This window comes from Molothrus aeneus, chromosome 9 (assembly GCF_037042795.1).
Source record: "Molothrus aeneus isolate 106 chromosome 9, BPBGC_Maene_1.0, whole genome shotgun sequence".
Classification (NCBI taxonomy): domain Eukaryota; kingdom Metazoa; phylum Chordata; class Aves; order Passeriformes; family Icteridae; genus Molothrus; species Molothrus aeneus.
The window spans coordinates 10,166,560-10,189,847 of NC_089654.1; the positions used below are offsets into that span (position 1 = coordinate 10,166,560).

The following is a 23,288-nucleotide window of genomic DNA, read 5'->3' on the forward strand; positions in this document are numbered from 1 at the left end:
TGAATTACAAGGGCTGCAGCCCCCTGCACCTCTTAAGAATGCTGGCAGCTGGATCAGGATCGAAAGGCTGTCAGCAAAGAGAAACCTTCCCCTCCATAAACACCGCAGACAAATTAAAAATGGTAAAAGGGAAATCAAGACCTTTAAAGTTCAAACACTTTTCGGTGCCTTTTAAAGTTTTTTTGCTCTAGGCCCTTGCAGACAGCACAATCTTTGGAGACCTTGGGATTCTCTTTAATCACCCAGCCAGGCTGCAGTGGTCTGAAATGATTACACATTTACATAGTAATAACCCCAACACTCCCCACATTATTTCATGGCTAGCATATTTCCACTCAGCGAGTGATCCATGTGTTTTAAATTATAACCTGTACATAGGAAATTAGTTACTAAGTACGATATTCACGGGCTCATCTGACACTTCTAATTAAGGTGATTTACACAGAATTATCTTACGAAATAAAAAAATGGTGTTTTGCTAGCTAATAAAATATAATTACTACCCGCTTTTCTAAGTTACAGTTAGTTTTAATCTATTTGGGGAATTGTTTATCTAGTTCATTAGAGCAAAACAACTTCTTTACCTTTTAGGCAACCTCTCCAAAGTACCAAAGAAGAGCAAGGAACACCCTGGGAAGACCCAGTGGTTTTGGCAGCCTCTGTGATCCAGGGCACACTGTTCCTTTAGATTAGGAACCGTCAGCTTTAAGAGGAGCCTTTCCTCTCAGCAAGGCTCTTCACAGTGAAAGCAGAACTCAGGCTACACCAGAGACATGCAGATATCCTTTAATGCTAGGCACACACATTTGGTTAGGAGCATCCCCAGGTGCAACTGGGAATTCCCCGGCGTGTCCCTGAGTGAGCTTCAAGGGGCTGTTCAGGCCCAATGCTTCTGTCATGATTTCCCAAAGGGCAGCTCAGCAAGCCAAGTATGTGCCCTCCTTATCCACAGTCTTGGGGTTTCCTCTACCCCTGCCATGGTTGCTATTGCACAAAATTACTTTCAAGCCTATTTACTTTGTTATAGTCCTGGATTTTGGGGTGTGCTTCCCATGGGAAATAAAAAGCAATACACAAGGAATGGTCTCTTATCACCCCCATGAATGGAAGCTGCTGCTTCTTCCCACAGGGAAAAATCAGGTCATTAGCTGAAGGTTAAGTTCCCTGAGCTGGGGCAGCTGCAGTTGCTCCTGCTTATCCCTGAAGGACACTGAACCAGTAAGGAGCAGGTAAGAGAGCTGCTGACATGCAGCTGGAGTCTTCCAGCTCTGCCACTCTTCCATAGAACCCCTTCTCAGCAGCCCCCTGTTTGACAGGCATCAGCCTGTGTAGCTCCCACAAGATCCTGCAAAACCAAAAATTTCTACAGGCTGCAGCCAATGGATGTATTTCCCAAAAAAAAAAAAAACCCCAAAAGCCAAACAAACAACCAACAAAGAAAACCCCACAAACCACCAACCAAAAAACAATTGGAAACAATTTATTTTTAGCTGTAGGACTCATGGCTTGAACATGCAGCCTTGGGATGGGAGCCCCAGCAGCAGAGAAAGCCTCTGGCAGAGCCAGGGATGGAACTGCAGCTGTAATGGAGCAGTCGCTGGGTAGAGAGGGAATTGGATTTTTGTGAATGCCAGTTTAAATAAGTGGAAGTGTCACTTGATGCTTAAATAAGGAAATGGGAGTTTGATTTTATACCTAGCTGCAGGTGACAGCTCTCGGCATGGCCAGGTGAGGTCTGTGCCATCACAGGAAGCACACTGGGGTTTTTACCCTGCTGTGGCTCCCCCAGTGCCATCTGCATCCCATGATAGGAAAAGGGGCTGAGTGATGCAAAAAAATTGCCAAAGAGGCTGAAGTCAGGGCTAGAAATGTTCTGCTCCTACAGTGCCAGATGTGCTTCCCACATGCTCTCCCTGTCAGTATTTGTGAGACCTCAGTGACCAACACAGTCAGTTGTGACAAATCTGACCCACAGGGCAGTCACCCACCTTCCCCAAAGAGATGAAATGCAGCAGAATCATAAAACACTGTGGCATGACCTGACCACGCTGAAATCCCCTATTTGCTCTGTCCTATTCACATCCCCAACTCTTTCTGCCCTGCTGGATTTTCCTTTATCAACCTCTGGTACCCCATGTCCCCACTCAGAGTGGATAACAGATTTCTGGGTGAGGATGTGATGGTCCATGTGTGCAGGGCCAAACAGGAGACCGTGGCTGGGGGGTAGTTTCATTTCTCTCCCACTATTTGAAAAGGAGGTGGCTGGAAAAATAAAAAGGAAAATTGGAGGGAAAGGTCATGCATTAGATTGATTTGGGGGGCTTTTTGCTACCATGGCTGTAATGACTGTTTAATTATTCTCAGCTCATGTGGCAGTTCAGAAGAGGCTCTGCAGAAGACATGCATTGCCCCAGGGCAAATAACTGACCTGAGATTTATTTCTCACCCTTGGGTTTCCACACACCCCTTCCCAGGCCTCCTGCTGCCCTGAGAGTCAGCAGCTCTCAGAGGGAGGCTTTGCCCTCCAGAGTTCCAAACCTCAGCCTTCAAATCCATATCCTGGAGTCAGGGAATGGACTGCAGGTACCACAGGTCTGAAGGAGTTTTCATAGCCCTTTTAGGGCACTGCATGAGCAAGGGAAAACATGACCCACACTTTTTTTTTCACTTGCTGTGCTACCCTGGAAGCTCTGACCCATGAGAAATGCTTCTCACCTACAGATTATGGGCAGCAGCCTCTGCCTTCCCTGGGGTCTGCCCTGGAGGAGAGGAACAGGGCATCTCTAAGCAGGGCAGGCAGCTGCCTGGCTTGTGCTCTCTCTGTAGGAAAAGCCATGGGTGAAGGGTCCAGGTGCTGTCATTGCCACCCTCTAAATGCACAGGAGGAAGCTGGAGGGTCTGTCTTCCCTTTCTATCCATGATTAATCTGCCACAGTGAGGGGCAGGGACACAAATCAGAGGAGGAATGAAAGAGGATAAATCCATGGTATCAGCAGCACCACATTGGCTAGATAATAAACAGACTCCTCTCCTCATAAATTTCTCTCCATTCCCACATCTCTCCATTCACCATCAATACTGGCAGACCTGGAGCTGGGCTGCTCCTGGCCTTTCTGAAGTCCTGGCTGGTGGGAAGAGCTGTGGCTTTGCCAGGGAACCTGGGACCCTCCACCTTGGCTGGCATCCTTCACTCCTGCCCAGACTGGGGTGCAGCAGGAGCACCAGGGTGGCACAATGGAGCCCCATCCAAGTTCACTGGGTTTACAGGATGCATGGGACACCTGAGGTGACTGTGTGAGGTGATCCATACCAGCATGTGGAGTGGGTGGGAGAAGCACTAGAGACACAAAGCACGCTTCAATTTACTTGGTAGTTTCATGCTCTGTCTCAGTGCCCCAGGGCACCTCATTCTCACTGCCCCAACCCCACACTGTGTCCTCACTCATATTTTGGTAGCCGCCAGCTCACCCACTTCTCTGCACCCCACACAGGGATGTGACCCTGTTAGCTGCCTTGTGGTGACAGGTGGTCCTGGCCCTGCTTGGGGATCATCAAGAAGTTGACACTTCCAGACAAATCTAATTTAAATTGGACAGGAGTCAAACTGCTGGAGAAATCTTCAGGTGATACCACCCAGCTGGAGATGCATCTGTAAAAAAATGGAAAATGAAACTGGACACCCCTGACTCCAGGGCTGAGGTTCTGTGCTGAACACCTCTGCTGTGGGTGGCATGGGATGCCCCACTGCTGCCATGGGGCAGGACTCTCTCCCCGAGGGAATCAGGGCAGAACAGGATGTGAAAACCCGTTCTGTGTCCCTAGGGCAGCTCCCAAACACCAGCCTGTCCCCGCAGCCTGGTTTTGCTGGTGAACACCGGCTGCAGGGCAATCATGGAGGTCTCACACCCAGGAGGAGCACTGAGGAGACATCACACGCAATTAACTGCTTGGTTGAACACCTTGGGGGATAACACAGCCCTTTGGGAAAGCCCTGGGAGCGCTGGGAGCGCACAGCCAGGGAGAGGGTGCTGCAGGAGAGGCGCCCAGTCCCACCTGCAAAGCACGCTCAGGCACTTAATAGTACCTGTCCCCAGCATCTCCCCGGCCTGGATTTATGCCTCGAGGGGTCACCTCTGGCGAGACTCTAATAACACGACTTTATTAGCTTTCTTGTTCCTTCTTTAAGATACAGTAGCAAGGGGGGAGGAGGGCAGCAGCACCTCGGGAAAGAGCGGGGGTCGTATGGATAGGAAGCAGCTGCCCTGGCAGTTCCCCTTCTCCGTGACAAGGGGGAGAGGGAGAAAAATGATGCTCCCTTGAAATTTATCATGCACCCAATTACAATGTTAATTGGCAAGTCCCAGAAATCAATTAATTCGCAAATTTTTTTCAATTAAAAATTAAGATAAATCATAAAACGTTATTAAGCAAAGGCCAAACTCCATGAACTTTTTTTTTTTTCTGTAGGCATCTGGGTTTTTTTAAAATTTAAATAAAAAAAAAGAGCTGTGTTGCCAAAGCCCGATGCCCTTGAGTGCCTTTGCTGAAGCGCAGGGGGCTGTCATCAGCAGGACTGGGCTGAAGACAGATAAAAAAATATCGACCAGTCGGACACACTGCTTCTGCTTTATTGATCAGGCGGGAATTTAACTTGCTGTGCATATCCACCGTGTCAGCAAGGGCCACGGGCGAAATTAAAAGTACTTGGCTTGGAGATGTCGCCTTGATACTGGGGGGTGGGGAGAGATGGAGGGAGGGGGAAGAAGAGGGGGAGAAAGGGAAGAAAAAAAAGAAAAGAAAAGAAAAGAAAAGAAAAGAAAAGAAAAGAAAAGAAAAGAAAAGAAAAGAAAAGAAAAGAAAAGAAAAGAAAAGAAAAGAAAAGAAAAGAAAAGAAAAGAAAAGAAAAGAAAAGAAAAGAAAAAGGTGGAAAAAGAAGAGGAAAAAAGAAGGAAGAAAGAGACGGGGTAAGTTGAGGAGCAGGAGGTTGCAATGCCTGCTTGCAATCTCACTTGTTGGTCAGGGCTCCTTCCTCTCTCTGGAGAGCCCGCAGGTGTCCACTGCACGCAAGGAAGGGAATCATCAACAGGGCACTGGAAAAAACCCTTCACTCAAAATTTCTAACCTCTCTCATTGAGAGGCTGGGGGACCTGCAGCATCTGCTGCACAAGAAGTCTGGGAAGTACCTGGTCATCAAGTTGAAGTCCCCAGGCATAAATCAAGGAGATCTGAGGCGAGAGCCATGACCCTGATGTGACACATGACAACAGAGCTAATTCGGGTTTTACACACCCTATTTATCCTGCAGGGCCTGGCAGCACGGCCACTCACCCTTCCCCAGCAGCCGCCCACGCTGGCCCTGGGAAGGTCCTCCAAAGGTCCTTTGGGACAGCACAGTGCTTGGCAGATCCCACAGAAATGAAACTAATACTGCTCTGGGGCAGTGCAAGGAAAGGAGCAGCTGTATTTGAACAGAGGGTTCCCTGAGCAGGAGAGGGCTGTGAGCCACATCTTATAACCTGCTCTGGGTCCTTATTGTGACCAGGAGCAACAGACGAAGCCCCTGTCATTTGGGCACACAGGGATGATGTGCTTGCCAACCTGTCTATTAGCAGGAGCCTCCAGTGCAGAGTCTGAGGGGCTAGCATGGGATGACTTTAATCAGAAAGACCATGAAACACTGGGAAAGCACCCTGTGAAATATGTGAAAAGCAGGATGCATTTCCATAAGTCTGGAGACATCTCTCAAGAACAGTCATCTTGCCTTGTGACCAGTTTATTTCCCACAGCCTTTGTGTTTCAGCTATCTTGCTAGTTTCCTCCTTGTTTCTTATCCCACTGGACCCAGAGCTGCCTCTGTCCCCTGAGAAGAGCCACTACTGTGCCTCTCTACATAAAGAAACCTGGAGCTGAAGCTCCTCACAGCAGGGTGAGGATGCTCTGTGCAGTGCCAGGAACTGAGGAAGCACTTTCTGCTTCTACCCTGGCTACAAAAGAAGAGAGGATTAAGAACAGTGAGAGGAAAAGTGCATGTGTGCAAACAAGGGAGAGGAAGCTTCAGATGGAACCCAAAGGAAGATTTAAGCCTGGGCAGAGGTGCACTGAATACTGCTACAGGAGCTGGAGCACCATAGTCCTGGGGTTGGCTCTTTTCCTCTGACATGAATCAAAGCTAGCTCCAAAAGTCAAGCTAAATCCCCCATCTGGGCACTTCACCCTCTTTGATGCAGGCATTCCCGCTACATCTTACTCTGCCCTCCTTTGCCTGACACTATTTGGTTCTTTGTGACAGCATCTTTGAGGTCACAGAAAACAGCCTGCAGCACTTTGCATCTGCACCAAGGTGCGAGACCCCGGTGCCCTCTGTGCTCTGGGAAATGCTTCGTAATCACAGAAGCAGAAGAGGAATTATTCCTGGACACGCAGAAAGGTCATTAGGGGAAATCAGTAGCTCCTGAGATGCTGGATGTGCAGGGATGTGTCCCCACACCCCCAGCAGAATGGCAAGGAGCAATGAGAGCTGATGGCCCGGGCTGGGAGCAGCCAACAGGTGGGCACAGGCTTTGTAATACAAAAATGCTCAGAATAATCAGTACTGATTGCAAAGGAAAAAAGAAAGAAAAGTGAATGAGGGAAGAGTTTGCACAGCCATGGGGCACTTTGAGAACATCATCGCCCTCAGTGCTCCACCCTCTGGATCACTCCTCAGCTACATTGATACACCTCATCCATTTTTTGGGGAGGTGAAATCCCAGCTCTGAAGCATAGGCTTGCTGCTGCTAATGCAGGAGGAAATCTGTCAGCTGTCACACGGTGAAACAAAAACACCCCCTGCCAAATATTTTTTAAAAGAGCATTGAATATTCAAGAACAGACTGTTATGCTATTAAAAACACTGCATCCAAAGGCACATTCCCAACCTTCAAACTGCTGAACTCAGCAACTGTATTATTTGTAATGTGACTTCTTAAGGTTTTTAAAATGGCCAATAAATGTCTCTTCCCCAAACTCTTGAAAGAATCATTGTGGAGCATCAGCTGAGGCTGGCTCTATAGCTCTTACTTCTTTTTTTACTTCTACCCTCAAATTCATCTTTCCTCCCACCCTGAACTCAAACCAGAGCCCCAGACCTGCCCTTCTCCACCCAGCCTCCCCTCCATCAGCAGTGCTCTGCAGTCACTGCCTGGGGAAAGCAGGCAGGGATGAAGGGTCCTGCTGCCCACTGCCACCTCTGCTCAGAGTATTTACCTGCAGGGTGACACACAGCAATGCACACAGGGATGTGTGTGTGTGTCCTGAGGGACACCCCTGGGTGCAGCTCTAGAATGCTCTAGAGTGCCCACCTGCACTGCCTAGGTAGTTCTAGGCTGGGGAAATGCAGCTGCAGCCAGAGCAGCAGCTGAAGCTTGGAGCTGGGGCCACTGATAGCTCCAGAAAGAGTCTCACATTTCAGTGTGCTTTGCCTTTAACATAGATGAGGTGTAAAACAAGTGAATATATACTGAGTGAGGATGGGAGACTCACATCCAGATCAGCTTCATGCACACAAAAGAATACAGGAATATTCATGTATTCTGTGTTGACCAGCCTGGCTGAGGCACAGGGCATAGACACGCACAAACGGTCACTGTTATTATTTCTTATTTTTACCTTGGGGGGCACTTAGCTGCTCAGATGGGCACCTTTTGCTCTCTGACTACACAGACACAGCAAGGAGAGCATCCCTTCTGCCCTGCATCATGGGGCCACCCCTCACCCGCCTCCCACTCTCTGCTACTTTGAGCCTGTGCTCTGCAAAGGTGAGCTCCAAGGCAATTTCTCTTTGGAGGAGGAATACCAACAGTCTTGCCTGGCAAGAGTTAAACCCCATAAAACCAAGGCTTGTAGTTTTGTTTTCTTTCAATTTATACCCTTCACTTAAAGGGGGGGCAGGTGGGGAGGGAAAGAGGGGGAGAAAAAAGAAAGCCAGGTGACATATTCTAAGAGGGAGCACCGAAAACGTGTTAAGCACTTCAAAATCTCATATATTCAATCGGCCTCTGGCAAGACATCTGCCTAATGTTAGCGCTTAAATATCCTTTTCCATTTTACATGCATTCAAGTCTCATTTGAGCGAAATGAAACGGTATTATTAAAGGGAGATTTTGCACAAATGGCCTGAATTTGACATGTCAAGTTCAATGAGGCTGTTACATATGTAACACCAAAAAGGGCTCGGAGGCTGCCGGCTCTTGAAACAGCGCCAGTGGCTCAGAAATGAAATTTGCATTCAGAGAGCCCTGCTTCGCTGCGTGGAGCTGTGCACAAGGCTCGGTCGGACCCACACAGCGTGGAGGAGCTGTGGGGTGAGCACAAGCAGGTCTCTTCCTAGGCTTTGGGAGACTGGACACACCAAGAAAGCAGCAGAGCTAGAAACCCAGGTACCTCATTCCCACTCAAGGTAGCTTTTTCAAGGGAAAGCTGGACCCTGCACCAGGGTTGGATCCTCCTGAGTGATGTTCATCACTGGTCGAAAAGCTGGGTTTAGTCCCTGGTACATGCACAGGACTGCTGAGGCATGGGTGGGTGCTGCCCTGTTGCCAGCATGGCTCCTCCTGCCTTGCTGCAAGATGCTCAAGCTGGGTTGACCTTGAGATGTCCCTGTCCTGAGGCCAGGATGGTCACACCAGTACTGCCCATGGAGGGAAAAAGCACTGTCCCTGTCTCTGAGGGATAGCAAACCCCATTTCCACCAGATGAGAAAGGGATCCATTGGAGTGGGTGAGTTGCTTGCAGTGATCTGGGACATGGGTAGCATCATCCAGGTGGTGCCTACAGCTTCCTTGTATCTCAGCCCCTAGAAGCTCCTGGAGAAATCCCTTTTCCAGAGTTGATCCAGTGCCCACCAGGCCTCCAGTGCTGCAAGCTCAGTGGGCAGGAGGGGATCTGACTTCCTAACCCCAAGCACAGGAAATCTATGATTTTGTTGCAAATCATTAAGGTTTATTAAAACTTAACATCACAAGCCATGATTGGCTGCATCCTCTTTAAATTAGAAAAAAAAAAAAGCCCTTGGAAAGCAGCCCCCTGGTTTGCTTCTCCCCATCAGACTGATAAGTAACAGCTGCTCGGCCATTTCAGTAACAAGTCAGTATTGGCAGGGAGCGGCCAGGGCTGCCAGTGCCCGTCGCGTTTATAGGCCTACATTTTATTTTTATGTTTATTGGGTTATTTGAGATCATTATTAGTTTCTCTCTTCTCTTGTTGATGTGTTCTTGCTCCTGGCTTCTCCAGGCAGGAAAGGTGGGGGAATGGGAAACGGAGCAACCCACTGGAGCGAGCTGCCTGCTGGAGGTGGGCAGTGCAGGGGACTTAACCCCATCACACCCCACTGCAAATCCTGCCCACGATTCCTGCCCTTTCCTGCCTGCTGCTGCCCTGGTCCCTGCCTCGGTTTCCTCCAGGACTGGGAGAGCCCTTCCCTATGGGGAGCTGCTGTGTTACAGATTAGCCTCCATTGCCTGAATCCATCGCCTAGATTGAACGTTATCTATCACACTGCGGAGGGAGTCGTTATTTAATAATTAATAAAGACCTCCAATTCTTCCTCGCCGCCTGCGTGGCCGAGTGGAGCAGGCCAGGGAAGCGAGGGCAAGCCAGGGAGAGCTGTCTCCTCTCTAACTGCTGCTGTTATTTAAAGGAATAATGCCATTCTTTTTCATTTGTCAGCTGGCCCACAATGGCCCTTGTCACGCTTTATGATTTAGGGTTTCCTTTCCTTTCCCATTAAACGCCACCTTCCCATCACCACTTCACGCCAGCCAGCCTCTGCTCCTGGCTTGCAGTTTCAGTTTCACTCTGATATTGGCCCAACTTCTTTGATGGGCTCCTCCGAGCACTAATTGCTTCTGTTCATTTAAACCTGTTCACTAATTTGCAGTGGCCCTTTATTAAGTTGGATGCGGCCCAAATTACACCATAAATTACTCTTGCAAGGGGACTGGGTGTCACGGGGGATAAATGGGCTGCCTGTTCCCTGCTTCCCCCTTCCCTATCTTCCTGTGCAACACACAGGGACTGTGGGTGTCAGCCTGAGGGTGCAGGTGCCGAATTTGGGATATCTCAACCCAGATCCATTCTGGGAGGTCTCTCTTTTTCTAACTAAAGCTCTCTCCTGCTCCCTCCATCTGCAACAGCTATCATTGAATCCAAGAAGATCCAAGCCAAGCAGGGATGGATTCTGCATCCTCCACACTGTGCACAGCCACGTGCAGCCCTCACCCTGGCACACACACACACACACACACACACTGTCCCTCCTCTCCTACCACCTGCTGATGTAACTTTGCTTCTAGTAGGCAGTTTGATTCCTTTCCTCACCTTTTAATGACCAGAGAATTCATTAATAATTGAAATAAACACGCTCTTTCCCAAGGCTGCTGACTTTTATTAAGGCAGGGGCAGGGATTTGCCAACCCTTGGCTGCAGCCATTTCCTAAATAACTGCTAGCAGTTAAAAGGCAATTTTTTTTTTTTAATAGGTGACTTTTTTGCACTGAGGGTAGCAGAAGGAAGCTGAAGGCAGCTGAGGAGCAGTGTGCACCAATGCTGCAGGGTTGCTCCATCACAGGATGTCAGCAAAATGAGAACTGCTCACTACACACACGTCGCCAGGAAAAGGGATGTCTGTGACCTCCAGGAGGAATTTCTGCCTGCCTTTACCATTGCAGTGAACTCCAGGGAAATGTTTCTGTCCCATTGGCTAGCGCTAGATCCCCCACATCTTGTAGCTGTGGGTACCACCATCTTCTCTGCCCCATGCAGGTGCCCCAGCCCCCCAGGGATGCTGATGGACCCCAGGGAGCTGCTTACCTGATGTTCAGCTGTGTGAGCTTCTCCAGCTCCTGCTCCATGTGCTCCTGCAAATCCCCAGGGCGAAGAAGGACCTGGCAGATGGGGCAGATTGGAGCCTGGCTGTCAAACAAAGTTGCTTTCTTTTTGCCTGTGAGAAGGAAAAGAAGGGAAAAAGCTTTAGCTCAGATCAGCTGCCATCAGCATTGTCCATGCTCTGCTTTGGTTCCTGTCCTAGCAGAGGACTGTAATCCAGGGATTTTTTGATGGTATATCTCTAATCCTCTCCCCATCCTACAGTGCCTGGGGCAGGGATTGGCTCTCTTCTGCAATGGCTCAGCAACTGACACGAGAGCATCCCAAGCCTGGCTGTGGGCCCTCCAGTCTTACAGGGAGAGCAGCAACAGCCACATTCTGGAAGTGCCCCTGTGCAAACCCAGCTTCCCATTTGAGGTTCAGGTGACATGACTTGGAGCAGATGGTTGACTCAACACTGCTATTAACTCATTATAAAGAACCATCTTTATCCTCCTTGACACTCCTGAAGTTGGGTGGGTCAGATGATCCTCCCTATGAAGGGCAGAGTAAATCTCCATGGGCACACAATGTTGGGCAGCAGAGGAAAACCCGTGGTGTGAGGCTGTGGATGCACTGGGAGCAGGTCTAGATGCTCACCCAGGATTGCTCACCCTTTCCCAGGGCTGGGCTGAGGCCTCTTGTCCCCCCTGCACCACCAGCAGCTCCAGACCCCAGAGTTCTGGGCCCCTGGGGCTGTATCACCCCTGGGTGAGATTTGGGGCTGCCTGTGTACCCTAATCCCTAGCTGGGTTGAGTGTCTGGGGCAGATCTGCAAGCGCTGCATTTCCTCACACCCTCCTTACTCTCAATCCTGTCTTCTGCTTCCCTGCCCAGCCACATCTCCCTGGTTCACTCCCTGATCTGAAGCCAATTTCTTCCAGCTCAGAAACTTTATTGCTCCCTCTGTAAGGAATATACAGCGTCTATTTAACATAAAATAAAACTCTAAAGCAAACAATGAAGTTCCCATAAAAGAGGGAAGCCCTCAGGTCCCCAGGCCCCCTCTCCCAGCTGTACTAGCAGCTCTGCTCATGAGAGGGCGTGCGGAGCCTGGCTCAGATGGCTCTGACAGGGAGAAACGTGCTTTATAGCTGCCTGTTGTCATCCAGCATGAACCCTCCTGCTGGATTATTTATTTATGTATTAGACATGGATCAAATTGGTTAAATCTGAGTGAGAGGCAGTAATGCACAATAAAGCAGCCGGTGCTGGATACGAGGGGGCTGTGTGCAATGCGGCCTTCCAATCAGGAGCCAAAAGGTGCCATTTTATGGTTCCTAATGATGGTGGAGCCCAGTTAAATTAATCCCCATTAAAGGAATAGACCTTCTCAAAGGATAAAACATTGGTGTGAGCAGCTTTACTGGGTCCCTGCTTCTCCCTGTATAACTGCCTGGCACAAGCATTTAACAAGAGAAAGGGTCTGAAGTAAGTTTGAGTGTCACCTTGGCTTATCTTTGCCCTTCAGCAGGACAAAATGTAAGTGCTTGGTGGAAGCAGGGCTGTCACTGGAATATTACCTACCCTTTTCTTCAGCACCTCTATAGGAGACGGAAGAAACTGAGGCATAAGGGGCAAGTTGGGGGAGGCCAGTGCTAGGGTGCATTCCTTACCTTCCCAGCTTCCCTTTCCACTGGGAACTCTCCTACTTGCAAAGCCAGGAGGAAAACCTGACTGGTCTCTCCTCTGGACTTGGGCCACTCCCAGAGGCTCCCAGGCAGATCCCAGGTGCTTTGGACCCTCATTCCCACCACCGTTCTGCCAGGGAGGACACACTGTTTTTTGGCAGCATGCAGCCCATGCAACTTGGAACATCTTCCTCTCTCCTCCTTGCCTCATGTTTAAATAATGCCCAGAATCCAGCCCAAACCCAAACATCCAGCTCCTGCTGACCCTTGCGGGAAAGGTCGGCATTTCAGTAATTCCATCTTCCTCTTGGAGCTTTTCCACTTTTGTCTAGTGGGGGCCCAAAATAGCCCAGGAGCGTCCCCGACCACCTGCTATTTATAACCCCAACTTCACAGCAAAACAATGGAGCTGTCTGAGTCTCCCTCCCAAAATAAACAGGCAGCCTTTGAGGGACGGGAAATCCTGCTGGATCCCTGCTGTGGGGTGTACAGATGGATGGGTAAACAGGCTGCCCTCCACCCTGCTGTGCTGCACCCCCACTCCTGGCCCAGGGCACTGCCCTGGGGCCCACGAGCCCCCATCACCATCCACATCTGTGGCTGCTGGGGCTGGGATGCTCTCAGCAGCACCAAAGGGTGGAACAGAGGTTGGGCATCCCCGTGTCTCTGCTCCACAGGGAGCCCAGAGATGTTTCTTTGCTGGAGGAGGTGATGGACTGTCCTGGACCACAGAACTGGGATTGGCAGCCTTGGGTCAGGCTGCACAGTCGGGGTCCCCTGCTGGGACCAGCTGGTACACCAGACTGCTGGGATGTTTAACCTCCTGCACACCCAAGCCCTCGTGCCCTGCTTGTTCTCTGGTACTCTTGCAGGGGGTGCATATTCCTACGCAGAGGCGACTTTGGATTTCAATGGTTGGGGCAACCAGGAGGGATCTCAGGCCATGGGAAGAAGCATTGCTCTCTTCCATGGGTGCTCCCAACCCCAGCCCAGGCCAGCAGGATAAATGAGCAGCAGTGGCCTTACCCAACAGCTACACCAATGATAAATTTGTGCCAAGGAAGGATGTGACAGCTGTCACTCCACATCCCCATGACAGCCGGGGAAGATCCCCTTGCTCGGGTGAGTGCGGGAGGCTGGTGCTTGCACTGAAACAAGGGCTTCCAGAGGGGCAGGAGGACAAGAACCGGGACACACAGCCAAGTCCCTGATGTACAGATTGCAAAGCAGGAGGCAGAAGCAGCCCCGGCTCCTAGCCCAGGGAGCTGACAGCTCGCTTTCACAGGAGCAGGGCTAAGTGCAGCTGACAGGCAGGAAGGAGGGATCCTCTCCCGTGCCAGGAGGACACCTACGCAAGCCTCCCCAGGTCTGTGGCACCCGCTGCAGGCCTGCAGTGCAACACAGGCTTCTCCTGGAATGCGTCTCCCCAAATCAGCAGCTTCCAGATCTGCAGCATGCCCAGAGCCTGGCACACACCCACGCTGTGGTGACCTGCTCCAGGCAGTGGTACCCATCTCCAGGCTGTAGGATGCTGGGTTGTGAGAAGGAGAGGATGGGCATGGCAAGTCCTCAGGCTTTGTTTGTGAACACCAGGGTGGAGAGAGATGCATACAGCCCACCTCTCCTCTGCAGAGCAGGGACACCCTGATATCCAGGAGCAAACAAAGGATGCTACATCATGTGTATGGCTGGATCATGCTGGGGTGTAAATGCTCACCCCTCTGGATGGAGTAGAGGGCATTGATTTGCCCAGGGCAAAACAAAGGGCCCATATCCCTGAGCAGGGGGGACCTACGCCTGCTCCCTGCTTATCCTTCCCTGCCCTGTGCCAAACCCGCTCCTGGGAGACACTGAATGGCTCTTTTCAGGCTTTTGTTTTTTGGCAGCTGTGTTTTTGTTTTCTTTGCCCCTCTCTCCCCTTCACTCTCTGGTTACTCGGTAGGCTCGGCTCCAGTGTTTACCCTCCGCAGCTCTGCCGTGCTTCCCTTGCTGCCGACCCCCCGCTCGCCAGTGCCAGAGAGATGAAAAGGCAGAGCTTTGGTGCTCCCGCTGTTTGCACGGTCTCCCGGGCTCCGCGGAAATGTTTAACTCCAAGTGTTGAAACCGAATATTTCCTGCTCTGAAAGCACAGTGCTCAGTACGCAGATGCACCCCTGTGTGGAGGAATTTGTCCACAGGCTCTTTTGGAGGGCATCTGCAAATGGATCCCAGCCCAGGAAGGGACTGGACCAAGCCCTCCTGATCCCACTAGGGATAGAGGGCTGGATCCTTCATTCAGTGACACTGATATGGATCCAAGATAACTCCCTTGGGAAAGGTCTGATTCACTGCAAAGCAGCTGGTAATGGGCTCCAGGCTGGGAGCTGGGCTCAGGTTCAGGGGACACAAGGTAGGCGTGGAGCCATGAAGTCACCCCTGCTTGTGAGGGAAAGTTCTGCCTTCCAAGTGACATGCTCCTGCCCTGCACCTGTGCCCTGACAGCACTGCAGGGTGGGAGTGTGCCACTTGGAAGGCAGAACTTTGCCTCACAAGCAGAATGAACCACTCTTTTGAACAGCATATAAGTAAAAAGCCCAAAGAACCCAGCCCACCAACAGTGCTGACAGCACAGGGTGTATACAGCCCCTCACCACTACGCAGCACAGAGTAAACAATGCTCCCATCACTCAGTGAGCAAAGTTTACAAGGCATAAGGGCTCCCTCTGCACAGGAGCTCAGCAAGTTGCCAAATGAATGAAATAAATAGTCTATAACTGCACTGCTCATCTGCACTGATGCACAGCCAGGTGCCTCCCCAGGAACTGCTGCTGAGGGTGGCACAGGCAGTGCCACCTGTGGCTCCCCATGCTGTCCCTCCTTGTGATCAGCTGAACCTTACTCCCATGAGGACCAACTCTTCAGTCCCAACTCTCCTACCTCAAACTCTTTTCCACTTCTCTGAGTACCAAACCCCCCCTCTTTGAGATGCCTCCCTCCATTTCACCTTCCTATTTCTGCTCTCTCCCTCTTAAACACTCCATCTTTTAAACCAAATCAAAGCCAGTTGATCTGAAACTCTTCTGAATAGAAATGACCCCACGCTGGGGCCCTGTGGCCCTGTGCCCTGCTTTGGGGGCTGTGCTAAACCAGGTGGGTGGTAATGGAAGTGCTGACACAGGCTCCTTGACAGCACTGCCACTGCCAGCTCCTGTAATAATCCCTCCGGCTGCTCTGCAACTCGCTTTCCGCGGCGATTATTTTCCATTCGATGATGGGCTTGCTGTTATTTGTGTACTGATAGCAGGTATCTTGTGTGACAAGCCTCCTTTCCTTCCAGCTCAAAAAACAATAATTCAAAGAAAGCCCCATATTAGCTTGGAAATAGCAAAACACTCACTCTTCTCCTGGTGAGCCCACGCCACAACTGATGAGGCTCACAGAGCCCTGGTAGTAAGTGGCAGCCAAGGAGGGGAGATGACAACAGTGGCTCAAGGCAGAGATGGTTCAAGTGTTAGTGCAGAGCCCTCCAGAATAACAGAAGAGGCAAAAAAAAATATGGTAGTAAAGCAAGGGAACAAGAATAATGTTGATGATTGCTCTCCCATCTCCCTGTTATTTACTGGTGTAAATAACCCATGCTGTCCCCATGGAGTAGCATCCTGCCTGCTGGGCACTGCCTTGGATCCTGCAGGTTGGTACCAAAACGTATAGGCACCCAAAAACCTGCAGGTGAGGTCAGGGCACCTCCCATTCCTTCCATCAGGGCCTTCCCATTCCTCAGGCTCCTGCCTGGCTCAGGGATGCAGACCTCAACTTTCTGCCCAGGATGGGGTGCCCTGGATCTGGCCCCTGCTGCAGCTGCTCTGCACAGGGCAGTGGAGATCCTGGTGCCAGAGACAGTGACAGGCAGTGAGGTGACTCCAGGCTTGAGTGCTGTGGCTGGGTTCAGTGTCTGGCCATGACTGCATCCACAGGACAACTTAACTCTGCAAACACCCCACAGAGCAGCAAGCACATCCAGCCAACTGAGGAATCACCCAGCACTGAGCAGACCTCCCTTGGAGCACGTGCCTTTTGGACATCTGTGCAGGCAGGAAGGTGGCAGAGGTCTGAAAAAATGGCTATTCAGGTAAGAAAGTATTTTTGAGGAATCACTCCTGCATCACAGCACAAAGATGCTGCAGGCCACCAACAGAAGCTGGACTTGGATTGTGCCTGGCCAGCACAGAGCCAGTCCTGCCTTGAATCCAGCAAAGAGAGGCACAGGGATGAGTGACAGCTTGTTCTATACACCTAGGGTTTATAAAACACATAGAGACACAGAGAGACAGGGGACCTCTGCAACCCCATGAACAAACTGGGTCACAGAGAATACCTGTACTCAGACTGCTGCATCCCCACCAAGAGCCTGATCCCTGACACTGCTCCCTGCTAAGGTGCCCAGGCTGCCAAGCAGCTTAGAAAATACACCTGCTTCTCCTGAGAGTAAAAACTAGAGAGGGATCTGAGGCAGAAAAGCTTGCTAAAATATTGATTTCCCTCCAAAGAAAGAGTTGTTCTTGTAGCTGCCTGTCCAGACAAGCTGGACACTGGACAGGACTGGTGTAAACTGGTGCAGCACTGCTGCCATGCAGTAAACCCCAGCTGAGGCTGGTTCCATGGGTTGCTCAGGAAAAATGCATGTTTGAACAGCACCCTGGGCTCTTCAGAGGCTGTTGCAGGTCCCGTTGGGTCCAGCACCGTGTTTCTCATGGCCAGTGGCAGCCTGGCAGCAGGAGAGGTGAGGAGCCCCTTGTGATCCCACCCTGGCTCTCCATCTGCGGAGATCACGGCTGCCCAGTGTGGGGCAGTGAAGATGGATTGAGCTGGGCAATAATTTAAGAAACGGAGTGAGTCTGTACATCCAATCACTTTACAAATCAGGGGAAAGGGAGAGAGGAGGGAAGGCAGGAGGGGGGGGGGAGAAGTGAAAAGGCCGCGCAGGGAAATGCATCACAATTACTGTCTCAGCTCTAATGAGGAGCCTGTCATGAGGCTGTCATCCTGCGGAAAGCCACCTACTCAGAAAGATTCAATAAAAAAGTAGCAGAGAGATAAAAAAGAGATATATTTCAGCCCTTGCTAATATTCTTTTCATTTGTCCCAGCACAAAATAAGATACGGCACTTAACCGGCTCGGTTAAAATGAAAAGGGGGGGGGCGGGAAGGGAGCAGCATTGATCAATACCACTAAAAGCCGGGAGACACGGTGATGGAGTGCAATTTTTTTGTCTGTGCTGAAGCATAGCAGAGGCCCGGGCGGGGTAATTTATGATTCGTACGCATGCCGGCTAACTAGAGGCTGACAAGACAATGAATCCCCGATGAGAGGGACGCAGGCTGCCGGGAGAGCTGGAAAGGGAGAGCATGACAGGGACCTGGAAGGGAGAGAGGAAGAGGAGGACTGGGACAGGCTGATGGTGCTGCACCATGTGGGGATGCCGAACTGAGCAGAAACACTTCCCTGGGTTTCACAAGAGGAAAATAGAGAAACACCGAGAGCAAGTGAAGGAAGGTGTTGCACTACTCCTTCCCTGTCCTCCTCTCTTCCAGCTCACAGCTGGGCAGCCTGCCCACACAGGCTTCTCCAAAGGAAGCACTACAGTGCCCAGCCACACCCCTCACTGGGCTGGAGATCGACCAAATGAGGTCAGCAGGGGCCAAGGATAGACATGATTCCTTCTCTGCTCCAGATTCTCTGATGGGTGCCAGTATGAGTTGTGAAAAGCTCACAACCATGGAGTTAGATTTTCTTGCTGCCGTCCATCTTCTGCTCTTGGAATGAAACTGGAGTTTCCTTCAACCCACTGGTTCATCTCCCAAACATACAAGTCCTGGGGAGCAGCTGGGTCTCCCCAGCATCAGTCAGGGTCCCTGACTTCAGTGAACAGGCACGGCAGAAACACTCCTGAGGGAATCCTACAGCTCTGCATTCCATCCTGGGGGATCTCCTGGGACATGATGCACCTCATTGCCCCCCATCCTTGAGCTGCCCTCCATCCCATGGGTCTTTTTACACCAGGCACCCAAGACTGGCCAGGCTGTGGACAAGCCCCCCAGAGCCCCTGGGACTCCGGGATCATGCCTGCAGTTCTGCAGACTCTGTGGCCCATGGCCAGTCCTTCCTCTGTGGGACTTGCAAAATGAGGCACTGGGAGAGAAGACACTTCCCAGCACATAGTAGTGAGGCAACATCCACCAATGTGCCTGGCCTCTGGCCCTGTTTGCTGTTACAAGGGCCACCTCTTGTCGCTGGTTGGACGAGTTACCCAACCTGGACTTTCTGGTGGCTTGGTGGGAGAGGGTGGAGAGAAGCAACTGTGTAGCTACATTGCCAAAGTGTGCCTTAACTATCCATGCTCTGCATCAGCTCTTGGGGTGGAAAGACCTGGAGCAAAGCACCTTCTTTAAATGCCAAGTATCTGGCTGGGAGATTGTACAAGAGCTGGGGTCTGAGGTCTGGACACATTTGGGGCCTGTTTTGGGCCTCGATTGCTTAATCTGTAGCAGAAACAGGGATACAGTTGAAAGAGGGAGGAACAGCCCTGCAACTGGGTCTGGGGAAAACCTGCAGGGGTTTCTCCCCCCAGCTTGATTCCACCATCACATCCAGCTCCCTATAAAACACGCAGGATGATCCTGCACCAGGCTGCAGCTGCTCAGCTGTCTCAGCCCCACCTGCCTCCTCCTTTGAGTTCTCAGCAAAGGACCTGACTGCATCCTGAGAGAGGATCAGCCTGGAAATGAATCTTTGCCTTCACCACTGGCAGTGAAACAAGAGCCTAGGAACCATCCCACCGCCAGTAGGCTGGGCCATGCTGAGGGTCCCCCCACAGCCCAGGGAGGTACCCCAAGAGGGGCTCCAGCCCCATCCTGGCTGCAGAAGACACTTGCAAGCAGCCATGCTGCTCCAATGCCCTTGACTTGGAGGGCAGTCTGTGAAGTTGGTGATATACTGATACACCTATAATTCCAAGGGGTGATGTGGTAGAGTACTTTCCCTACCTCCCACCCACTCCCTCCCTGCCACATTCCAGCTCCTCTCCTCTCCTCCCTTGGGGATGTGTGGGGCACATATCGAAAACACAGATATTGAACTGTCAAAACTATTTCCTACAAGAAAATAGATTCATCAGCTTGCAGCACACAGGGTCATTGCCACATTTTCCCCTCGCGCCAGCACCTGCACATGCCGGCGCATACCCAATGCCTCTTCGCAGCACCGGCACTTTAGCTTGTAGCTCAGGGCCCTTAAGTGACTTTGAGAAATGGATAATCGATTATAATTCCATGGGCCTCTCTGCAGATTTATCCGGAGAATGTATAAAAGCCAGGGATTGGGAGAAGCGGGTCCTTCTGGCCAACACGTCAATTGCCTGTGCTTTTCGTGCCCGGCTCGGAAAATCGCATCCCGAGCACGACTCTGTTTAATCCATCAGTACACAATCAATGCACTCTGTAATCAACTCTTGATCACTTAATTTTACACATGTTGGCTGAATCCCTTTGTTTAATCACTAGATCAGGCCGCCTTGTTGCACTGCCCCCTCCCTGCTTAACCCTCCCTGACCCTCATCCCCTGCTGTCGGCGCTACCAAATGCAGCCCAGAGCCTTCATTTCACCTTGAGGAAGAGCTCCCATGAATTTAGAGAGTCATGAGATGGCAGAAATGGAAAGAGAAGGAGTGAAAAATAACACTGGAGAGAAAGAAAATATTTTCCCTTCTGTGTCTTCATAGAGCTCGTGCTGGCCTTTTTGATCCATGTAACAGCGACCACTGCTGGGGTTTAAAGAGGGGCTGGATGTCAGGGTACACACACTGAAGCCCTGTAACACCCCAGGGAGAATGGGCACGTTGGGGTGCCACTGGGAAGATGCACCAGCAAATGACAGGCAGTCATCACCCAGCTGCATCTGTCCCCTCAGCATCCTTCCCACCCCCTGATTATTTTGACTGTTTTAGCAGCCAGTGCCATTATGAGCAACAGTTCTTGATCTTTCCCTCCCAGAGGCATCCTTGGGAGCATCACTCCCATCTCACCAGGGTTCATCTCCCTTTTCATGGCAAGAGCACGACCCTTGGGTTGTGAATGCATGTAAACACAGCTATTTGGCATTTTTAGCATGATTTGTGTCACTAGCCTGGTGCCATCTCACCCTTTGCGTGGTTCTGCTGGCATGCCAGGGTCAGTGTCTGGGGGATGCTCATAGGTGGAAATGTCTGATGGCCCGACAGTGAAATGCACTGGGATTTTGCAAAAGATTTTGTTGCACTTTAATTGTGTGATGAAAGACTGGAGCTCAGAGATAGAGGACCACATACTTGCAATCCAAATGTGGACCATTTTGACTGGACACATAGGTCACACAGCACGTTCCTCCTACACGAGCAGCACAGTGGTCATTCCCAACCCAGTTAAATCTTCCTTTTTAAAGAGGCCTTGGTGCTGCCTCTGATTTGGCACGTGGAGTAACTGCTGCTCATTCCTGCAAGAATAAATGATGGGATATGCTTGAACAAGAGGGATCTGGAAGCAGAATTGCCAGGGGAACATGCAAATGTTAGCTTTGCACAGGAAACTCGCACAAAACTGTGTGTTGACACCAAGAGGCCAGTTATAGGACAAAGCAGACACGGATGTTTAAAGAGAATTCCAGTTGCTATCCTATAGCAAATAGCCTTCAAAGAGCCCCTGGAGCTCTTGGCTTCTCAGCATGGAAAGAGGAGCTTGTGCAAGATGAAACACAAATAAATAGTTTACCATAGAAAAGATATCCAAGGCAAAGAGCGAGATGCAAGTTTTAGCTCTCACATTAGCCAGCTGGGGTTTTATTGGTCCCCAAGTAAAAGCTGTAAATAAAATACAAACCTAACCTGCATATTGTCAAGCTACATTAAAAAAAGCCCACAACTTAATTGCACTCAAGAGCACCTAGGGGCGAAGTCGTGCACGGTACATCACAAGGCAGCCCACAGAGCCGTTTAGTAAAGTGTAAATCCAAGAGCTGAACAAGTGGAACCTCTTACCCTGGGATCTGCCAACAGGCACAGATTACTCTGCCTTTGCTAGCACAGCTCATTCTGCTCCAGAAACTCTTGGTAATACATTTGTAAGGAAAAGGAGCACAAAATGCCCTCTTCTCTGCTCACACTGACATTGGTGGCAAGGACGAAGGATGGGTGGTGAGTTGGATGTTAAGACTCCATCTGCCTGTTTCCAGCCTCCTGTCTGGCCACAGGCAGCAGGAGTAATGCTGCACTTTAGGGAGGCACAGGTCAGGTGACAGGGACAGCAGCTCCAATTGGAGTATGCCAGCAGGGAATGGGTGAGCCACCAGAGCATCTGCCCCTCCTGTCCTGACTGCTGAGGGTTCCCAGGGACTCCTGTGCCAGACTCCCAGTGCTTCTGGGGCACTCCACAGCAAGGACAGGTTTCCCTCCACGTCAGGCTCTCATCCCTCCTATGCAAAGCTTAGCTGCTCTTTTCATCCATTTTTTATTTCCACTGCATTCATTCTTTAAACTGTAATACATGCTGATAAGTTGAGAACATAAAAATTAGCTCACCTGGCTCACTTTCAGGAATCGCTTGTCCCAGCAGATCTGTGCTTGGGATCTGCTCTGGGCTCCACCTGACTACTCTCTACAGGGCTTTTTTCCCAGGGTCTGCACTTGCTCGAGGCAGTCTGACTTTCAGGGGATTAGAGAAATCCAAATTAGATCATTCTGTCCCCAGAGTCCTGGGTGGACCCTCTGAACCCCTGGCCAGGTACTACTCTTCTCCCTTATCACTTGGAACACCACACACTGTCTGGGTTGGGGTCCTGTGCAGGAGCAGGGCAGGATGAGGCCTCACATACACATCACAAGCAGTCACGGATGCTGCTCTGCCTGGAGAGCTAAGTGCCCAAGTGGAGTATGCAGGATGGGAAGCCAGCCAGAGATGGGATACACCCAGGCTGGAAGAAGGTACTGTCCAAGCTGAGGATGTGTTTGCAAATCCTGGTCCAGCAGCAGTGAACCCTCTAGGAAGAGCAGGAGAGACTTTGCTGCAAGCCAGCTTGGAGGAGAAGGAGCCCAGGGATGGAGGAGAGCCTCCCCCACTCTCACCCACATGCTGACACAGGCCATAGCAGTGTCACATCCTTTCCACTGTTTTCAGGTGGAGAGAGGGAAATGAAGAGAAAAAACCCCAAAACAACCTGCCAAGGACTAATTAATATTTAATTTACTGCAAAATGTACTTATTATTCCCAAGTAATTGGCTGACTGCACAGCTGTGACCACTAATGAACAGAGGGGGGGCAAGGCGCAGGGACAGGAGGTGGGTGGGGGGAGCACAGGGGTGGTGGTGTCTTTGATCAGACCCTGCTGCCTGCCTTTTAATGTGCATAATAAGAAAACTTAAACAGCTTTGATTTTTTTTCCCAAGATCTAAAAATGGCTGTGATGCCACTAATGGATTGCGTTTAGCTTATTGCACTGTAATTGCCCTATTATCGCTGCAACTTTAACAAGGGGGGAGAAAAGGACTTTGGAAGATGGCATTTGCAAATAGGCTGTTGAATAGCACTGCTGCTAAACACAGAGAACACAGGCGAGTCCTCCTTATTGTGATTCCTAGCATAGATTCCCAATACCTGAGGCACTCAGCATCCCTGTCTCTATGGCTGCTTTTCGCTCTGTGATTGAACTATTGGCTCATTTAACTCTAAGGATGGGAAATATTTTTTTA

General features: G+C 50.6%; 1 protein-coding gene across 3 annotated transcripts in view; it reads right to left on the reverse strand.

Moving 5' to 3' along the window:
• Positions 1-23,288, reverse strand: part of RNF220 (ring finger protein 220) — a 216,580-nt gene that overhangs the window by 70,903 nt on the left and 122,389 nt on the right. For all 3 annotated transcript variants that reach the window (XM_066555595.1, XM_066555596.1, XM_066555597.1), the window contains one exon: positions 10,849-10,978. In XM_066555595.1, the coding sequence (XP_066411692.1) occupies positions 10,849-10,978 (130 nt within the window). The remainder of the gene's footprint in view (positions 1-10,848; positions 10,979-23,288) is intronic.